Here is a 21,365-nt window from a genome sequence, read left to right on the forward strand (position 1 = left end):
CTAACTTCTAATATAAATTGCTGATTTGAAATCTAATAATATCGCACAATAGTTTTTCTTAACCCACTGGCGGTTAAGGAAATGGGCAAAATTGGGAGAATGTTTCTCCCCTACACACAGTTCCCCTATCAGTTATCATGGGAAAACCGGTTTTGCTATGCAGAGAAGACTGCAGGTTAAAATGCGACTTTTTACGTGCAGAACCGTCAGTGGGTTAATAAAGTAAGGTAAAGGGTAATAATAAAGTTTTGATTAAGAAGGTAAAAATTAAATAAAAATCCAAGTTGGTGTTAATTTATTTTTTCTCTTGATTTATTCTCACTTTTGCCTGTTCCTGAATTATGCACTTAATTTCTGATAGGTAATATGTAAAGTTGAAATTTCATTTTTACACCTTAGAGATTTCATTCTTGACTTAATAAATTTCAGAGCTTTATTTTATGGCTTACAATTATTTACGATATGTGTGGATGAATTGTAATAATCTTCTGTTATGTATTAAACTACCGTGTGATATGTTTTTATCCTAGCAAAATCATATATTACCCCTAAAATTTACCTAAACTTTTTTGAAAAAAGTTCCTAAAATTACCCTAAAATTTTAAAAAACTTTGATGCTACCCCTGCAAAAGGTTTCTCTTTTATGCAAAAGTTTAGTATATTTTTAGTAAAGTTAAAAAAGAAAACCTGGTAAAATTGAAAAGTCAAATTGCTTTTCATTGTTTTATTTTTCGGTTTACTCGTTTTCTCTATTCTGAAATAAATAAAGAATGTGTTGAGCTTTTTACTTGTAGATGCGAGCTTTCTGTACCTCCCAACTCTGAGCCACCTAATTTTACCCTGATTTGCACCACAGTTTTCTTGTTACGTTTTTTACTTTTTATTTTCTCTGGACTACTAAGGTATTTCTTGTTTTGTTTCTCACCTTTATTTTTTGTTGTTGTCTTTAGGTGTTATATTTCAAATCACTTTTGTTTCTTCTCATTCACGTCTGGGAAGTCTTGAAAATGAGTGCCTATTTTTTAATCATTTGAAACAAGTCAACTGTTATTTTGAATCTATTATATTTTTGGAGCAAATGAAGTTTTTTAATAGAGTAATACATGATATCTTGATTCATGCTAAAATAGCAAATTGTAGTTATATTTCAATTGTTTGAGCCCCAAGTTTTTTGTTTCTACGTTTTGATGTACGCTTCCTTAATATTCCAGAAATTCAGTTTTTTGCTTTATAATGAAAAGATATTTCATAACAGAAAATTTTCATTTTCATGGTAGGATTGATACAGAAGTAGAAAACCTATAGTGTGTTGGCCAAGTTAAAATATTTATCCTTTCTCAAATACATATTATTTGTGAGAGAATATTTAAACACACATAAAAAATATGTAGACTTAATTGTGTTATTCGTCAAAACTAACTTTGAAGAATTTGTTGCTTGGAAAGGCAAACCAGAATGAATGACAGAATTGTTTTTTTTTTTTTTTAAACGTTTAATCAGTCCTTCAATTTTTTTTCTTCTGGTTTATTATTTTTAAATTTTTAGGGCTAAAAAAATTACTTTAAATTTAGTCTAAAGAATAAGCAAAATTATATACTTTTTATATCATTATGCTATCCCGTGGTCACAGAAATTCTCAGGAGTTTTGAATTTCTGAGGTCTGTAATGCTTTTCTCTCGTGATTTTCCATGGAAAATGTAAGTTTGATAATGCATTTTAAGTGAGGGGGGATAGTTACTAGAATATAAAGCACTTTAATGGAAAACCTTTTAAAATAGTATGCATTGTAATACAAATTGAATTTTGCTGTTATAGAAATATATTCTTATATTTCAGCACAATAGTGGAGCTGATTTAGCAATCCTTTTAATCAATGTATTAAATGAATCTGAAGTAGCTGTTTGTGATGAATATATGGGTAAGAGGAATTATTGATTTTGTAGGATATCATTATTAAACTTAATTATAATCTTTTTTTCCTTCCATCATTAGAAAAATTAGCCACTCTGTTTTCAATGATGTTGCCAGACTCTCCTGAAAGATCTAACTTCTTAACAACAGCTTTGAAGTGGTCCAGCAAAAATAGTTGTACAGATTCTTTTGGGCATCCCAACTTACACAAGTTAATTGCTAATGCATTATGGAAAGGTGAATTAATATTTTAATAAGATTTTGTGTGGTTTTTCTTGGTAGTAAACTAATTTGTTACAAATGTAGTTAACTGTAGTTTGTCTATGGTAAGAACTCCCCCCACCACAAAGTATGCTGCTATGGAAACAGTAATGACGCATTTCAAGGAGGGGAGCATTTCTTCATTCTGTGGCTAACAGAAGGAAATAGACAGAATGAAAAACTCCTCTCTCGAATCTGATCCACAACCTGTTCTAAGCAATGACCCCACACCCCTACTTGAAATAGTTATACCTCGTTTCCATAGTCACTGCCAGGGGTCCAGATGAATGGCTAGGGGAGTTCTTACTTTAGACAAATTATACATAATTAAGTGATTATTCGTGATCATTGATTGATCGCTTTGGTACATACACAAGTTAGTTACAAATACTTAATAGAAATGAAAGTTTTATGAATGGAAATCTTTTGTAATTATATAACTGATTATGTTGCTGATATAATATGGAAATATTTTATATCAATTGAAGAACTTAAATAAAAGATTTGGGACTATAAAAAGTAGACCTCAGAGTATACTACTGCTATGATGAAGATATGTATTGCTCTGTTCATTAATTGAATATAAATGGTAATAATAATGGTTTGGAGATCTTTTTATGATTTGCGGAAACTGAAAGATTCTTAGTAACTATTTTGAAAAAGCTAAGATTCCTTAGCGAAATATTTTATTATTTAACTATGTTTTCCCATTCATTTAACCACAATAATTTTATTAGGATCTGCACACTAATAAAAAATTTTCCTTCCTATTTTTGAAAGTTCATATACATATATACAGACACACACACGCATACATACATATGTGTTTGTGTTGCATATATATATTGTTACATATATATAGGTAACATAGAGAGCTTCTATTAATCTTTTTATGTTATCCTAATTAATTATTATAATCGAAATACTTTCTCCCACTTTTAAATTCACATCCTGTCCTTAAATCTATTTTTGGCTCAACTATGCATTACGACCTATTTCATAAACCAATAGTAATTTCTAAGATTTCCCTTTTTTCCCTAAATAGAGACATTTACGGATTTTACTTTGCAAGATTTTTCCTAACATATTACAGAGGAATGCAATTTTTTGTACACACTTTCATGACTGCCTCTGTCTAATAATTAATAAATAAATTTTGTACCCTCCTTCCTGGCCTAAGACCTGTTTTTATCCTGCCACTCGGCAATGACGTTATATATATACACACAGAGATGCCAACTTGCTCCGGACAGCAAATATACATTTTAAAGTGGTAGTCTATCAATTGTGATTCTTGGTTTAATAAATTCAATTTAATAGATTTTTATCCACCACTATTTCTACATAATTCGTAGGCTTATATAATTCACCATCTTCAAGTACTTACGTCATGCTGCACCTTTAAAAAAGCAAGCAAAAATAGTCAAACATTTACAAAATTTACTTTGTAGTTATTTACCGTTATTTTAATTATTTTGGCGTGTCCGGAGCAGTTGCCATTTCTGTATACATATGAACTTTCAAGGATAGTAAGAAAATTGTTTTATTAGTGGTGCATATCCTAATTATATTTGGGGAGATTTCCGTATCGCGATCTGTGGCAGAATGCCATGTCTTGGCAACTTCCGGGCAGCGGCCTGCAAGAAAAAAAAACAAACAAAAACATCACAGAGAGGGACCAACTTGAAAGTTATAACTCGTAGCCACCCTCAGACAAGCATCTACATGTTTTTATTTATTTTTAAATTTGCAAGTTTAAAGTCTATTTGGCACCTTGGTTATTGTAGCTGGCGCGACAGAGCACAATACGGAAATGTCCTCTTATATTTTTTCTTAAAAATAAAAAGGTTAAGAATAGTTTTTGAGTACTTAAAAAATGCTTAAGAGGTGCTTATTTTTTAAAAATTTTTTTAATCAAAAATTTGGCTACGCAACCTGTATATGGCATTAATTTATTTTATTAATAGAACATAATCTCTTAATTTCTGATATCTCAGTGAATGAAGGTATTGACTAGTATTGCTTTTTTGCCATGACTGGTTTAAATGGCATATTTTAGAAAATTGAAAAATTCCTGAAAAATTATCTCTGCAATCTATTTGATGCTAAAATTATCTATCATTTGCTATTCATATTGTTTTGATTTATGAAACATATATTATATTTCGAATTACTAAACATATGTTTTGCGATCTTCGAGGCTTGCTTCACATTTCACGTCCATTTGATTTACTCGTAACTCATAGTGATTTGTATACATGCAATTTAAAAATTAAGCATGGTGAATCTATTCACAAAATTTAAAAAATCACGCTTTGCGATTTTCGATCTATTTCAAAGCAAATAAAGTTTGGTAAATCTTAGTTTGTTATCGCCCAAAATATTGTACTACAAAAGATTTAATTATGTTTAAAATACATTCACTGATATTCTGTGGTAAGAAAAAGAAATTGTGTTTTTAAAAACTAAACAGAGAAGCTAAATATTATTTTTCAATTAATTCTAATGTGCTTCATTAAAATTTTCATGTAAAGTTTTACTGGTGCCAGTCTTAAAAAATTGGCGAGTATGCTAATGCCAAATAATTTTTTCTTCTTAATCTTCAGACTGATTTGAACCACAAAGTAGCTCTATGTTTCATTGGTGACTGTGGGCTACCATATTAAAAAATTGCCACAACTTTTAAACAATGTAAAACTTATAAACTTAATATATGCTTCAATGTAATAAAATGTGTATTTTAGCATACTAACTATTATTGAGTAGGTTCTTGAAAGTTATTGAAAAGTACTTGTTTTTTCCCATAAAAATTAAGTAGGAACACTGCAGACCTGCCAACTCTCCTGCTTTTGCCTCAAATCTTCGCACTCAGGCCTTCAGGGTGTTTTCTCCTGCTTTTTCTATTTAGTTCAGGATAGAGGGGGAAAAAAAAACAATTTATGCAATTTCCATCCCAACTTGTGCTTCAGATCATGCTGGGCATTTATTTAGAAAAATTTCCCCAGTAGCATCATCGCTAAAAATTACGGTGTGTGCGAACCAAAACAACAGCAATAACCGATGAAATGGCAAAATCGGAGAGGAAATATATGTTGGATACCATTAGGCAAAATGTTTTTTCACTTTCTATAGATGGCAGTTTTTTTTAAATATTGCTAAATCAGCAACATCTGCAGTTTTAAAACAGTAGCAGTTAAAAAAAAAAAATAAGAAGAAATACATTTATGAAGTATTGTATTCATTATTGACATATTTTGCTAATTTTGAACCTCTTCCTAAATTTTAAAAAATCAAAAGATGTGTTTTAATATAATTCTAAAGAACCTTATATTTTATAGTAAGAACACATATCTTTATTAGTCAGTGTCAGAATCTTATTGTGGTCTATTTTATGTAATGTAAGTAATATATTTTGAAATAAACTTCTAGTAGGAAATGTTAATCAGGTTTAATTTTCAATATTGCGCTATGTTGTGATACAGAAAGAGTCTCCTGCTTTTTTATTTTCTAAGGTTGGCAGGTCTGTAAAAGATCTTTTTTAAACTGTAGTGGTTATTTTAGGATTATTGTAGTGGTTAAACATTTATAAAGCCAAATCACCTCTGATTTGCTTGGTACTAAATTAGCTATTAATTAATCACTTTAAATTCAAAATGTGTTTTTAAAACGTCTATTTTTTTAAATCAAGCAATTACAGCTAACCTTTTATTCTTGATTTGCAATAGTTAAATTTTTATATGAATGTTATTTGCAGTTGTAGAAATAATAAATAAAAATAGAATTGATAGAAACAGTTTAATGGATTATATTTAATGAAAAGAATGTTTAATGTAACACATCAATTTAATTTTTGAACTATATTAAATATATTTTTTGCATTATATATTTTATGCTATTCAAGATTCTTTCTAAAATGAATTTTAATGAGTTCTAGAAAAGAATTATCAACAGTCTCGGTACCACTTCATCCATTCTTCTGATGGTCAGGGCTGTGCTACTATGTTGATTGAATATCATATTACAAAAGGTTATCCCAATGAAGTTGATTTGTTTATTGCTCAGACTGTTTTCCAGTGAGTTTATTTTTTATCTCTGTCTTATTTTTTGTTTTCTTGCTGAGCACTTGCCACCTCGCCAAATGCCATAAAATAGTAAATTTGAGAAGAAAAAAAATTGTGTCTTGGTGAAAGTATTTGTGAATGTTTTTTTTTACTGAAAAGAAAAATATATATTCCCCTTATACCTGAAAAAAAAATAGAAGAAAAGATCAAAGCGAATTTTTTTGGAACAAATCATGTATTTTTTATTCAAATAAAGTAATTTTAAATAAATTAGAAGTTGGAGAGAAAGAAATATTGTGTGCAACTTAATACTCTAATGAGTTATTTTTCTAACTGTGAGCAATTCTAACTGTTTATTTCCTGTTATTTGCTAGTTGAATAATTTAATTCCTTTTTTCACATTCAATTTAGAAATATAGCATGTCTTAACTTTAATCAAAAGACAGCTAAAATTTTAGTATTTACATTAAAATTATTTAAATCTTATTTTATAGTTTGGTAAATGAAATAAGCAGAGAGAAAAAAAATATTGAGTGCAGCTTAATATTTGCTCTAATGAGTTATTTTTCTAACTGTGAGTTCACAGTTAAGCTTAATACATGGTAAAAATATTAACATTTTGTTTTTATAATTTCATGACTGAACAAGTAGTAATTATTGTTTAAAAATTATCATTAATAGCTCAGTTAAATCTCTTACTTTTCTGTTTTCTATTCTAATTTAATTATTGATTATTTTAATATTACAGTTTATTGTTCCATATTTTTAATCAAATTTGCAGCATTAAAATCCAATTAACTATTTATTTAAATGAAAATACATTGTGATTTATTAACGCAAATACACCTTGTAATGGTTAGTATGAAACAGTTCTTGATTTTTCAGAGATATGTTTCTAAAAAAAGGGTTAATTTGTGAAGTTACTGAAATTATTATTCTTTAATGTTTATATTTAAATATACTGAAATAAAAATTAATTCTTTAATGTCAATTCGAGTTAAAAACTAAACTAGAACATTTTTTGAACACTAAAGTAATATTTTAGAGTTATACTAAAAGGCAACCTCCTTTTTTCTGCCAGTCATTAACACCGATGATTGCTTTGCAATGATTTCATAGCATGAAACAATTTTTTCTATGAAAGAGTAAATTATTTATTTAAAAATGTACTGTAAATGAGGGTTCTCTCTAACCCATTCTTTAAAATTAAAGAATGGACAATGGTATGATTCTATTAGGATTTATTAGTGAAATTAAATAATTTTACTTTGTAATATTTTTTTGAATACCATTTAAAATTAAAGGCTTCTAGTTATAACAAATGTGGTGAGTTAAAAATTATGGTCTAATATTTTTGCTTACCAAGCAGGCTGATATATTAAATGCAATTTGTACATGGTCATTCGACATTTTGCTGAAATTTTCTGCTCTCAAATCTTCTGCATTTTGAAAATATATGTATAAGAACTCTAAAACTATTTATGTACAGTTCGCAAAATAAAAAGCGGATTACCCTGAATAACTTTTGATCTAATGATTGGATCTTCATATTCTAGGACTCAATTTTATTGATTCAAGGAGTTTACTTCAAATATGCTTCTTAATAAGTACCGACGATATTTTAAGTTACGAAATCAGGCGCAAAAATGTACCCTGTCTGAACAAACAAAACTTATTTTTGTTGTTAAAATATAACGGGCAATCTGCAGGAATGATTGTGCTCCGAAAAAGTTTTCCCTATCTGCAATCTGGAAGTCTCTGGAAATCCAAGGTCCAGAAGTTCCAAGAAGTCACATTTATATATAAAAAATCTTGTATATTTTATTTAAAAATATCCGAATTTATACTTGGCATCTCTTTCATTTGTAAATATTTTTTCTGGGAGAATGTGATTAAAGATTATACATCCATTTAAATTATGCTGCATATAATTTATTTAGAATTTCATGTTTTGAAAATATCAATGATTTAAATTTTTATAGACATTAATTTTTTGAAATGCTTCATTAATGATTTTACTCCAGAAATTTTCAAGATTTTTGAGTTAGGCTTGCAATCAACCCTGCAATCTGGGAAATATGGTCCCAACAGTCTGGTCAAGAAAGCAGTCCAAAGTTTGAACCCCTTAATGTTAATTTTACTTTTTGCTATATCTTGAGAAATTTTTAATCAAATTGAAACATTTTTACAAACAATTATAAAATTCCTATATCCAAACATAATTCTACTCAAAAAATAACATTTAATAAATATTTATCATTTTATAGTATTTTATTTAATATTTGCTGAGAAGTTTTGAATGGTGGTATATAATTTTTTACATCATTTTAAAAATATATAATTTTACATGGGAAAATGCAGAATTTGAGTGAAATTGGTCAAATAGTCCTGAGAAATCAAATTTTAATAAATTGTTATTTTAATTTCTGAGAAACTATTAGCATATTTGAGGTTAACCCCTCAAATCATTAAGGTTGTGTCCTAGAAGGTGAATATTCAATCATCAGATCAAAAGTTATGAAGGGTGGTCTATATTTTCTTTTTATTTTGTGCACTGTATATACACCAGAATAGGTTCACCTGCCTTCCTCACTTGCTTTGAATTTTTGCTGTAAAATGTGCTTTTCCATGTTGTAGGCCATCAATTAATGCAAGATGTTAAGTATTCGATTGTACAAACCCTGTAGCAGAATTTTTTTTCCGACAGTGCACTGTGTGTATTTATATATATATATAAAAAATTAAAAAAAGCTTTCATGTACAGAATAGAACAGTATATAATTTTTTTAAATTTTAAGTGTAAGAATTTTTGTTTTTAATATACACATTCTGATATTACTGTAATTTCGCGGAGAAACGCCGCCCTGGTATATACACCGCTCCCTCAAAAATCGACTGACAGAAAAAAACTTTTCACCGGACACGCCGCACCATAGCTATATAGTTATTTTATCATTATACACAAAATTTATTACAATAGTTTGCGATATGATTGATAAGAACAACTTAATTATTATAATTAATTTATCCGCAATTTAAAATAATTTACTCTTAGTAAAAATATAATAAAGAATCATAATTAAATTTTTAAAAATAAAAACAAATATTACTCACTTTAGAATTATTTGCAACTTCAAAATCTCTTGGCATGGCGGCAAGCCATTTCTTACGTATTGGGAAATCCAAAATCTGATCCTTTGTACCATCAACTTTGTAATTTCCTCTGCAGTTTGGTACACAGCACTCATATGCAATTATTCATAACACTAAGAATTAAATTAATGCTGACATTTATAACATTTGTAGAATAAATATAAATTTTATGAAGAACATTGACATCAGAACACCGACGGTTGTTTACAAATTCAAATCAAAAATATTCGCCAATTGGCTGAATGCCGACACAGGTTATAATACTTCAGAATATCGCCAATGGCTAGTTTGATCAGATTCGGAGTTTTTCGTAAAAATAGCTACCCTGACTGGTTTTCCTCTGGGCCTAACTCTACTACGTCACCATCGCCTATAGTAACCCGTTGTGGGGCTTGATTCCTCTCTAGGAGGTATTGGCCTAGGACGGTCTTTCTTTTATCCCAGTCTAAAATTCTCACACACTTTGCTTTTTTCCCTCTGCAGACCCTCAGTGGAAAGTTTGAAATTCTTTTTGAACATTTTAATTGTAAGAGTATTGAAGGTCATTCCAAGCTCATCAGCATGCTTTATTTACCAAACATTCACATGTTTTTAACAACCAGCTGAAGAAAAAAAGGGAGTGGAGAGAGGCATCCATGACAAGTAGAAGAGTCATATTTCCTGGAAAGAACAGGGGGTGGGGGAGCATTTGTTTTACAGTTACCTTATCACTGGCCCCACCCTGATTTTCTTCATTCATTCCTTTCTGATTTATGCTTCTCCACTCCACGCCCATTTCCTACACTCAACAGCTGTCCATATGGCAGAAGGGAAAGAGAGACTTTGTTCTCTTGTGGATAGTGGTCTCCAGAAAATGATTCCAAGAAAGGATTAGGGAGGGGAAAATTCCAGGTGCGCTGACCATTCCTTGGAGTGACATTAAGCATGAAAAAATAAATAAAAAGTACAATAACAGGTGGAAAAAATGAAGATGACATTTCCAGTGCGGTTTCTAAAAAGCAAAATTTTTGAAGAAAATAAAAGTTATACTATATAGGCCGCCCCGTCAGATACTCCTTCCTACTAAATTTTCAAGTTTTTAATTAATAACGTCGCAGCCTATCTCCGCGAAATTACGGTATTAGCAATATTCTCCTGTTCTAAAAATTTTTTTGTGTAGTTTACTTTTTAAAATTTTATTTGTTTAGAAATTACTTTTTATAATATCAATGTCATTGTGGAATTTTTTATTTGTTCTCAAAGCAAAGTAAAAAAAAAAAAGAAATCATGAGTGTTTCTTCCATCTCTGAAATGTGGGAAAGTCATTTTTTGAAAATAGTTCTGCCCAAAAAGGGAAAAAAAAAGCTCTGCAGAAAAAGAATCTTTCCAAAACTTCTGCGGATAAAGAAATCAAGCTTTTTTGCTTTCCAAGTAAAAAATCTTTCTGCTGAAACTCTGTAATTGTTCTGCGACAATGTCGTCACAATTCTGCCACTATACAAAGGATCATATTTCATTCTATATCTGATTTAATTTAATTGATTGTGATTTAACACAATCAGTTAAAGTAAACAGAACTTGTGTATAAACCACTATATTCCTTTTGTTAAGCACTACTCTCCAATAACTGTATTGTCTATTCTTTGAATAAGAAATGGAAAGTGAAATCAGGTAAAACCTTCCTTATTTTAAGTAATTTCTCTCTTCTGCAAGTAAGTTTTCAAATTCTCCATACTCAGCATTCATGACTAGCAAATCTTGTGAAAAGGTGCTTATATTTGAATGCTCATTATCACCAGCGAAGGAAGTTTCATATTATGAACTTAAAGCTAACCATGTTATTTTCTTTTATTGAATATGCACCAGTTTTCAATTATTAAACGCATGGCCACACACCATATTTTGAATAACTTGTGTATAAAAGTTTATTAATGTATAGACTAAAAATCAGTGTGTTATTGTGTTTCTTTTGACAGATATCTGTGCCTTAAAAACAAAACTACTGCATCAACAGCATTTCAGGCATATACAGGAATGCACCCTGCTGTAACATCAGGCTTCCCATTTCTACTACCACTTCTCAATTTTCTTAGTTTTCTGCTTCAAGCAATAGAAAGGTTTGCATATTTTATTCCTAATTAAAGCTCTTTGCCTGACTTTTGGTGGATTGTAATAAATCTGGAGTGGCGGTGTAATTTTTCAAATATTAAACATTTTGCATAGTTTACATTTTTTACATGAAATAAAAAAAATTAAATCTAATAGTATTAAATGACTGTTTCAAATTTACAACTGTTATAAAAATAGGATATCATTCTTATTTCACGAGACAAAAAAAGCATTAAAAAAAAGAAAACAGTCTCAAGTGTTTATTTTTTTTTACTGTTTATTAGCAATCAGTACTCTTTATAAAATATTTACTTCTAATTGTTTAATGTAAATTTCCAAATTATTAACGAAGTGATTTAACTGTTATTAAATTAAATTATTTTTATTTTTGATAAAAAAAAATTACTATTGAAATTAGTACATTTTATTATCATTCCTTTAAAAAAGAAATGTTGCCGTACCTAATAACTTCAAACCCAATACATAGAAATAGTTTATTTGCTTCAAGTTAGAAAAACAACTAGACCGCCGTGCAATAGAAAAATTAATGTAAGTGACTAAAAATTCAAAATTAAGATTTTATATGTTATTCAATTTTGTATGATAAGCTACATATTGCAATAAAAACATTTTTCAAGAATTATTATTTATTTAAATTTTTTTTAACCAATTATCTGAAATTCTATTTCTGAGTTTATAATGTCGGCAAGAGAAAGAAAAAAGTTGTCAAGCTGATTTTCTTGAAATCTTTCCTGAAGTTCTTATATTGTTTTTTCAATTGCACGGCAGTATATTTTATATACAATATCAGTCTTTTTAAAGCAAATAGAAATATTTTTATAGCAATATAAACCCAGGAAGAGTTACAAATCCTACATTTTTCTAATTTAAACTGCAAATTGTTTTCCCCCCTATAGTTATTGTTGATAATCATTTTTCATAACTGCGAAACTTAGTTCTGAAGAACTTGTTAAACCTATTAAAAGATGTTCTTTCTTGATCAAAAGATTTAATAAGGGCAAATTGTTAATTTAGCATTTTGAATTGATATCAAATCTGTTGTTTTAATTCACAGGGTGTTTGGCTGCACTTAGTCAAACAGTGAGGTTCTGATTAAGAAGTATTGAATCCTTCTTACCTTGCATCAGTCCACATGCCAGAAGTAATGAGGGCTTAGTTCCAATAACACATCAAGCCATGATAGGGGGGAAAAATAGATAAGAGGCCTAGTATTTTTTTTCTTCCATCTTTCTTAAAAGTTTTTCATGACCTGCAGATACCATTTTAAATGGCAACAATGATAGCTATTGCACACACTCAAAGTTTGCATCATATGTAAGGAGGTCACTGAGCATGTTAAAAATGGAAGCTGTGAAGCCAAAGAGAGTTCACATGGGATTTTGAGTAAACTTCACGAGCTGAATGGCAATTCAACTGCAACAGCAAAATACTTTTCTATACTGAGTGATTTTTATAAAACAAAAAGAAAAAATGTTCCTCTGAAAGATCCACTGAAATGAGGAAAACGAGAGAGCCATGCTAAGTTCCCTAAAATAGAAAACATTTTGGTAGACTAGATTTAAAAAGGAAAAAAAAGCAGGGACGCTCCTTTAGAATAAAAATGCGAGCAGAATAGATTTTAAAAAGTTTGCATTGTTATTATAACAATGATATTGAAGGAATTGATTTTAAAGCATGCAATGATTGGGGGGTGGTAAGGGTTTTAAAACAACATATTACTTCTAGATATGTGAACTGAATCTGAATTGAACACAAATATTACTTTAATAAAAAATAAAGCCAACAGAAGAGTATCCTTCACTAGTATGACCCATATTCTTATTTTTTCTTTTGCAAGCAACATATTTTTATAAATTCAGTTTGGCACCCATATAACATTCCCTATCAGCAGAATTTTAGAAGAGTTGGCATTCCTGAAAATGATTTTACCCTTCATTAATTATAAATTTATTTAATCTGTTGTTATCTTGATTAATTATTTATAGTGCTGTCATTTTTAATAAAGTTGCTTGATACTTTAATTCTAGGGGGAAATTAGTTTACTTCCGTACTCTTTGCGAACAGTATCAGCCATCCTTAAAAAGGGATCCCACTTACAGTGAGGTAAGATTCTTTAAAAATATTGTCTGAGCTGCTTATTTTCTTCTTTTTTGAATGAACCTTTTAAATGTGTTGTTTCATTCCAATACAATGGCAAAGTATTGCTTCTCAGAGAAGTATTTGTTAAATGGTCGTTGTGCTGCTAGCAATTCAGTACTAGTATATAAATAAAACTAGTATTTCCTAGTTAAGAAAACTAGACTTGTTTGAAATTGTCAATTTTAATAATTTTCTTCTTGTGCAGAATTTAAAATATAAAATAGAACAATATAGTCTTTCAAATTTTAAATAAAACAACTCTTACTAAATGAGAATCAGTTTGTTACTGAGTAGCTAGCATTTAGATAAAACTATAATTCTCTAGTTAAGAAAGCTAGACTTGTTTAATGGTGTTTAAATGATAAGGGGTCCATCCAGGGTAAATTTACGACCGTTTAGTCGTACCTTCACAAATTCAACGTCACAAAATAGTTTAAAAAAAGCAAGTTCTCAGCCTCTTAAAATTTTGTTTTTTTATCCCAGAGTTTTGTAAAATGAAACAGCAAGGATCTCACTCTCTATACACGAAGTCAAAATTGGAGCATCATTCTAAACATTTGAACATTGCCTTTAACATTATTGTAAATTTATTCTAACAGACCTTTATTTTTTTTTTTAATAAAAAATTTTTTCCTTCTGAAAATTTTTTCTGTATGACCTAATCGAAAATGTTCTCATAATGCATATAACTTTTAGTCCTAGTACTGTTAAATGCAAGAAATTTAAATAACATTTTAGGCTCGAAATTTTACAATAGTAAAATCATATTTTAATATATGAGGAAACTATAGAAGAGGAATTGTATTACTGAGGAACTATAGAAATTTACCACTCATAAATAATTTTTATTTTTAGTGAAAATTTTTAAAAATAATTTCTTATTTTACCATATTTTGGTGTTGATTTTTTAATTTAACTTTTAATTTTCACAAATTATGTCTAAATTTTAACAAAATAGTTACCTTCCAAAAAAACCTCGACAGACCCCTGATGTTTTTAGTGACATTTTTTAAACATAATTTCGAGTACAGAATAAATTATAATTCAATTCTTTTAGTCTTTCATGTTTTAAATGAAGCAGCTTTTACTAAAGGATATTTTTGAATCCAAGAGTTGTTAACTTTATAAGAATTTAAATTTTAATTAATTTTTATCTAAAGTTTTTTTTTAAGGAAAAAAAAACTTCTGAATAGAATGAATTATAATTTTCATCCACAGTTTTTGTACAATTTGTCTACAATTCGAACAAATATTTCATTAAATATTGAAAAGTTCTTTTTTATGTTGATAGTTTCAGGTATTAATTTTTGTGAAAAAAAATTTAAATTTTATTTTAGTATGGCCATGAAAAACATAAAAATCATTAAATCTCATTGTTATAGTGATCCAGATTAATGTGCCCTTTGAACATTTCTAAATTAGGTTAAATTTAGCAGATTATCTTAACTATATTTATGTTATCATATGTGATAGGCATTTCTGTCAAATATTTCAAAACAAATTGAAACATGTATGTGAAATGAAACATATTTTAGTTTATGCAACATATTTTAACTGGAAAAATTTAATTATTTTTATTTTAAGCTTACTTTAATTAATGTGTAAGTATTAAAATAATCGAATGTGTTTTCATATTCCAAAGGGAGTAAGCTTTTTAGAAAATAACTTTTAAGTGCTCTGCCCTTTTAATTTTAGCTTTATTACAAACAAAAAATAAATGAATTTCTTCTTGCCTAACTTTTGTTATTAATTTTATTTTGCCTGATTTGTTCAAAAAGTAAAAATTTAAACTTTATTAGTTAGAAACTCTATATACAATACTTAAATTTTATCTAAACATACTTGGTGAGAATAATTTTAAAAAAGAACCTTGTTGTCTTTACCATAACATCTTGTGAGAAATGCTTTACGCTAAGAATATCAATAGTTTCTTTTAATAGTTTAGTGTTTGGAAGTATTTTGGAAGATACCAGACATTTTAAAACTATAACTTGGTTTATTTCCTTCATAAACAACTAAAATACTAAAAAGAGTTGTACAAAATAAAGTCTATCATCAGAGTAAGTGGGAAGACATCAGTAATTCGGGACAAGGTGTCTTAGGTCCAGCACACATCTCCGGGTGAGAGCTGAATTCGAAGTGGCATCCTGATCGTCGGTGAGCTGGTTTTTATCCTTCTTGAGTGCAGGCGCGCGCAGTCCGGGAAAAGCTGATTTGCATCTTGAGAGATCGGTTTCTTCCAACAGCGTTGCATTTTAATGAAGATGACGTTCTGTGTGACGTTCGATGTGATGAGTCTTTGATGACGCCACAGGACTCCCCCACCAGTCCAGAACGCTGAGGTACGGGAATCCGGAAACGGACGTGTCGACCGGACCGAGTTGTTGTGGACGTCTTAAGAGCAGACTTCACGGGATGTATCGGCGGCGGGATGACTGGAGCCTCTTGAATCTGTGAAAAAGAATGGGCAGGCTTAAGTCTATCAGTGGAGATCCATCTCTTCTTAGTTGCGATCTGGACTTGAAAAAACTTCGGCTTGCGTTCGATCACAGGATAAGGACCAAGGTAAGGAGACTGGAATGGACGACGGACAGCATCGTCACGGATGAACACATGCGAAGTTTCTTTCAGGGAAGCATGGACAAACATCTCCGTTGATCCATGACGTGAGGTAGGTGTTGGTCGAATCTGCCGGAAGTGCTCCTTCAAGGATAGTAGCAGTTGCTGTGGAGATTTCGTACCTGAAATAGAAGAAAAAAATTTGCCAGGCAGGCGAAGATTACAGCCGTATACCAGTTCTGCTGTCGAGGTGTTAAGATCTTCCTTTAAGGCAGTTCGTATTCCCAGGAGGACGATCGGCAATTTTTCCATCCATCTTTCAGTGCCGGCGAGACTACACCTGAGGGCTCCCTTTAACTGCCAGTGAAAGCGTTCTATCAAGCCATTTGCAGAAGGGTGGTAAGCTGTGGTTCTATTACGTTTGGTACCCAGAGACTTCGAAAGAGCTAAAAATAAATTACTTTCAAAGTTACGACCCTGGTCAGTCGTAATAATCTCTGGCACACCGAACCGAGCAACCCATCCTGAAAAGAAAGCGTTAGCAACACTTTCAGCCGACTGATCTTTCAGGGGAATAGCTTCAGGCCATCGAGTGAAGCGATCGATACACGTGAGGATGTAAGTGTATCCTTGCGATGGAGGAAGTGGTCCCACTATGTCCAAGTGGACGTGTCGAAATCTGTCGACTGCAGTTGGAAATTGCCCAAGAGGAGTTTTGGTGTGTCGTGAAATTTTTGATCGCTGACAATCTAAACATTTCTTGCACCATTCCGCACAGTCTTTCTTCAGAGATCGCCAAATGTATCGCTGTTTAACAGCGTGAGTAGTCGGTCTGGGGCCTGAATGAGACAAGCTGTGTATTGACTGGAACACTAGGTGTCTGAAGCTCTCTGGAACATACGGGCGTATGTTACCCGTAGAGGTATCGCAAAATAGTGGTAGATCACTTGAGCTAAAAACGATTGGCTTGATCGTCAAGGAAGGGTTAGATTGCAATTCCTTCAGCTCAGCGTCTTTTGATTGCTCCTCCGCCATTGCTGCGTAATCTATCGTACTAGGTAAATCTATCACCTCTATACGAGAGAATGCATCTGCGACAACGTTATCGCTGCCTGAAATAAATCTAATGTCAGTAGTATATTGACTAATAAAATCTAAGTGTCTGAGTTGACGAGGAGAGATTTTTTCGTGCTTCTGTCTAAAAGCAAAAATTAACGGCTTATGGTCTGTAAAAACTGTGAAGGATCTACCTTCCAGTGTATAATGGAAATTTTTAATAGCACTATAAATCGCAAGCAATTCTCGGTCGTAAGTACTGTATTTACTTTCAGCAGGTGTTAAACGACGAGAAAAAAACGCAAGTGGTTCGGTCCCATCAGCTATATGCTGTTGTAATACAGCTCCTATGCCAAGGTCTGAAGCATCAACTGAAAGAGAGATTTTAGCATTAGGGTATGGATGTGCTAAAAGTGCAGCGTTTGCGATTGATTCCTTGGAAATATTGAAAGCTTTATTAGATTCATCAGTCCATTGTAAAGGGGTGGAGTCATTCTTCTTCCTTCCCTTAGTTAGATCGTAAAGTGCCATTTGTTGAATTGCAGCTTTGGGAATAAATCTGCGATAGAAATTGACCATTGCTAGAAACCGTCGTAAGGCACGTACTTTGTTTGGTTTTGGATAGTTGCTAAGTACCGTAACTTTGTCGGGATCTGGTTTGATTCCCTCTTTCGAAACTAGACATCCCAAAAAAGTAAGTTCTTTTACACCAAATATACATTTATCCAAATTTAAAACCAGTCCTTTAGCATTTAAACGCGTGAAAATAGCCTCCAAGTCCGATAAATGTGTTTCAAAATCCGTTGACGCGATAAGTAAGTCGTCAAGGTATGCGAAACATTTTAAACCTCTTAATGTTTCGTCAATAAACCGTTGAAAGGTTTGGGCTGCATTCCTTAATCCGAAAGTCATGTACTTAAATTCAAACAACCCTATTGGGGTGATTAAAGCAGTTTTTGGAATGTCACTAGGTTCAACAGGTATCTGGTGATACGCGCGTTTTAGATCTAGTTTTGTAAAAATTGTTTTTCCATGTAATTCAGAGGCAAAATCCTGAATGTGTGGTATTGGATATCTGTCCGGCTCCGTGGCGCTGTTGAGCCGGCGGTAATCCCCACAAATACGCCAATTATTCTTCCCCTTTGGGACGAGATGTATGGGGCTGCTCCAAGGACTGCTGGAAGTACGGCAAATTCCCTGGTCGACCATCTCCTGAAATTGCTCTTTAACGGCAGCCAATTTATGAGGCGGCAACCTACGAGCTCGGGAACAGAGAGGAGGACCTCTCGTTATAATACAGTGCGTAGTTCTGTGATCCTTGACTACGACATTAACTGAAGGATTTGTCAAATTCGGAAATTTAAATAAAAGTTCATGATATACCGAATTTTTACCTATTGCGGTAATGCTATTACTCGGCTGAGAGGTGTAAAAACCACGAATGTACTTTGCAGATGTGTTATCGATTAGTTGACGATTTTTAATATCCAGAATGAGTTCGAATCGTTCAAGGAAATCAGCACCTAAAATCGGCCGTGACACATCAGCCAGAATGAAGGTCCACCGAAAAGTTCGTCGAAATCCTAAATCTAATATAAGCACCTTTTTCCCATAAGTGGAAATTTTCGAACCGTTAGCAGCAAGTAATTGGATATTTTTATCAAGATGTTTTGCTGGACGCTGAACGGGATAAACCGAAACTGTTGATCCGCTATCTACCAGAAATTTCGTACCGGAATTTTGGTCTTTAATAAATAAGCGACTATGATCATAACTCGCAGAAGCCGTCGCCGAAACTTGCGAGCAAGCTAGTTTTCCTGAAAACTGCATGGTTGCTTGCATTTCAGCGCTTTATTTCCGAATTTAAAATGGTACCAGCACGTAGAATACTGTTTTCTTGCTGGAGACTTGCTTCGCAGTCTATTTCTGGGAGATTTTGACCGAAATGATGAAAGTCTCTTTATGGTTTTATTCAGTTCGGCAACAGTTGCTTCTAGTCTACTAATTCTATCAGAGTCATCTTGTATTGCAGAAACGTTAGGGGTTATATTAGTAATTTCAGAGATTTTGTCGGCTATTGTAGCCAAACTTTCTAACTTATCCGAACTGACTGATAAAATTTGTTGAATGTTTAATGGTAAACGTTGAAGCCAGAGCATTTTAAGTACCTCATCTGAAACTTTAGTAGCGGACAATTGAGTCATTTTGTGTAAAAGTTGAGACGGTCTCAGATCACCCAACGACATATCAGATAATAAAGTCCTAATACGAGCACTTTCAGAATCGGAAAACTGATCGATTAGACGTTTTTTGAGCGCTACGTAGGAATCTTCTGCCGGAGGATTTTTTATTATGTCAGAGACAAAAGACGAAAGTTCACTGTCCAATGCAGAAACAACGTAGTGAAATTTGGTACCGTCCGCAGTAATGTTCGCAATTTCGAATTGGGACTCAATGTTACTAAACCACAACTCTATATTATCCCTCCAAACGGGAGGTGTTTTAACAGCCACACGCATGACTTCACTATCTGTAGGCATTGTAGAAAATAATGCAAAAAAGGCACAGAATATTCCTTGTACGGCAGAGGGCAATCAAAAAGATCTTTTATGAGCAAAAATAAGGAACTTACGTGCGGAAATTTCTTGAATCTTGCAAGACTCCATTCAAATGAGTTCTAGTCCTGGGGTCACCATCTTTAGTGTTTGGAAGTATTTTGGAAGATACCAGACATTTTAAAACTATAACTTGGTTTATTTCCTTCATAAACAACTAAAATACTAAAAAGAGTTGTACAAAATAAAGTCTATCATCAGAGTAAGTGGGAAGACATCAGTAATTCGGGACAAGGTGTCTTAGGTCCAGCACACATCTCCGGGTGAGAGCTGAATTCGAAGTGGCATCCTGATCGTCGGTGAGCTGGTTTTTATCCTTCTTGAGTGCAGGCGCGCGCAGTCCGGGAAAAGCTGATTTGCATCTTGAGAGATCGGTTTCTTCCAACAGCGTTGCATTTTAATGAAGATGACGTTCTGTGTGACGTTCGATGTGATGAGTCTTTGATGACGCCACAATAGTATAAAAATTTCAGTTTTTGAAAAAGTGGTCACTCTTTAAAATCCTACTGCTGCCCAGTAGAAAAGTTTCCTAATTTTGTCCTTTTTTTTGTAATTTTGCCTAAATGAATCCACATTCTGTGTTTCTACAGTAAAGAAGATTCTTGTAGCCTGTTTTTTTTTGCTTTTATTTGTTTTATTTATGCATAAAGTTTACCCTATCTTAATAAAGATATTTTTTAGACCCTATTCTTACGAACCATTTTAATACAAGACATATTCTTATATTAAAATTAATATTCTTTTTTACTTTAAGACATATTCTTATATTAAAATTTTAGTTTATTAATTCCCCTGTGGCAGAATCGTGGTGACATTGTTGTAGAACATTACTGAGTTCTTGCAGAAAGAACTTCCCTTTGGGAAGTAAAGTTTTCTTTTCTGCAGAAATTTTCGAAAGATTTTTTCTTTTCTTCAAAATTATATTCAAACGAGGCTTTTCTCACTCATTGGAGAGATTTTTCTGTTCTCATTTCAGAACATTGAAAAATAAAGAGTAATGAAGTAAAAAGTATTAGTTTTCTTTTCTACAGAAATTTTCGTCCTATTTTTTTAATGCAATTATTACTATTCCGCATTGCTTAAAATCAAATATTTTTAATACTCTATTATTTCTTACAACGACTGAATCTCAAAATGAAAACACGCATTTAGTACCCCCTTTTTGAAGAGAGCGATTTACGTGATTTTGCCGTTGGATCTTTTTTTTTTTTCGGTAGTTACTGCTATGGATTTCTCTACTTTTTTTTTTTAATGTGATGATGATTTACAGAAGACAAAAAGAAAAAAAAAAAAATTAGTGTTGCAAGAATATTGACATAATATTAGTATTAAAAAAAATATTACATATTCAATTAAAAAAGTTTTTTTCTTCTTTGACGCTTCTGTTTTTTTAAATTAGTAACATGTATATTTGTTATTTTTGAAAGTATCTTGCAAAAAGATATTAGTACAGGGGTTCCCACGGTACTTGAAAAACCTTGAAAGTTCTGGAATTTTGTTG

The 21,365-nt window shown here is 31.6% G+C and overlaps 1 protein-coding gene across 1 annotated transcript in view; it reads left to right on the top strand.

Moving 5' to 3' along the window:
• Positions 1-21,365, top strand: part of LOC107440104 (Golgi to ER traffic protein 4 homolog) — a 35,171-nt gene that overhangs the window by 9,922 nt on the left and 3,884 nt on the right. Inside the window, exons 3-7 of the mRNA XM_016052909.5 lie at positions 1,837-1,918; positions 1,993-2,148; positions 6,107-6,245; positions 11,342-11,482; positions 13,523-13,598. Of these exons, the coding sequence (XP_015908395.1) occupies positions 1,837-1,918; positions 1,993-2,148; positions 6,107-6,245; positions 11,342-11,482; positions 13,523-13,598 (594 nt within the window). The remainder of the gene's footprint in view (positions 1-1,836; positions 1,919-1,992; positions 2,149-6,106; positions 6,246-11,341; positions 11,483-13,522; positions 13,599-21,365) is intronic.

This window comes from Parasteatoda tepidariorum, chromosome 1, assembly GCF_982258835.1.
Source record: "Parasteatoda tepidariorum strain Cologne lab strain chromosome 1, Ptep-v5.0, whole genome shotgun sequence".
Taxonomy (NCBI): Eukaryota; Metazoa; Arthropoda; class Arachnida; order Araneae; family Theridiidae; genus Parasteatoda; species Parasteatoda tepidariorum.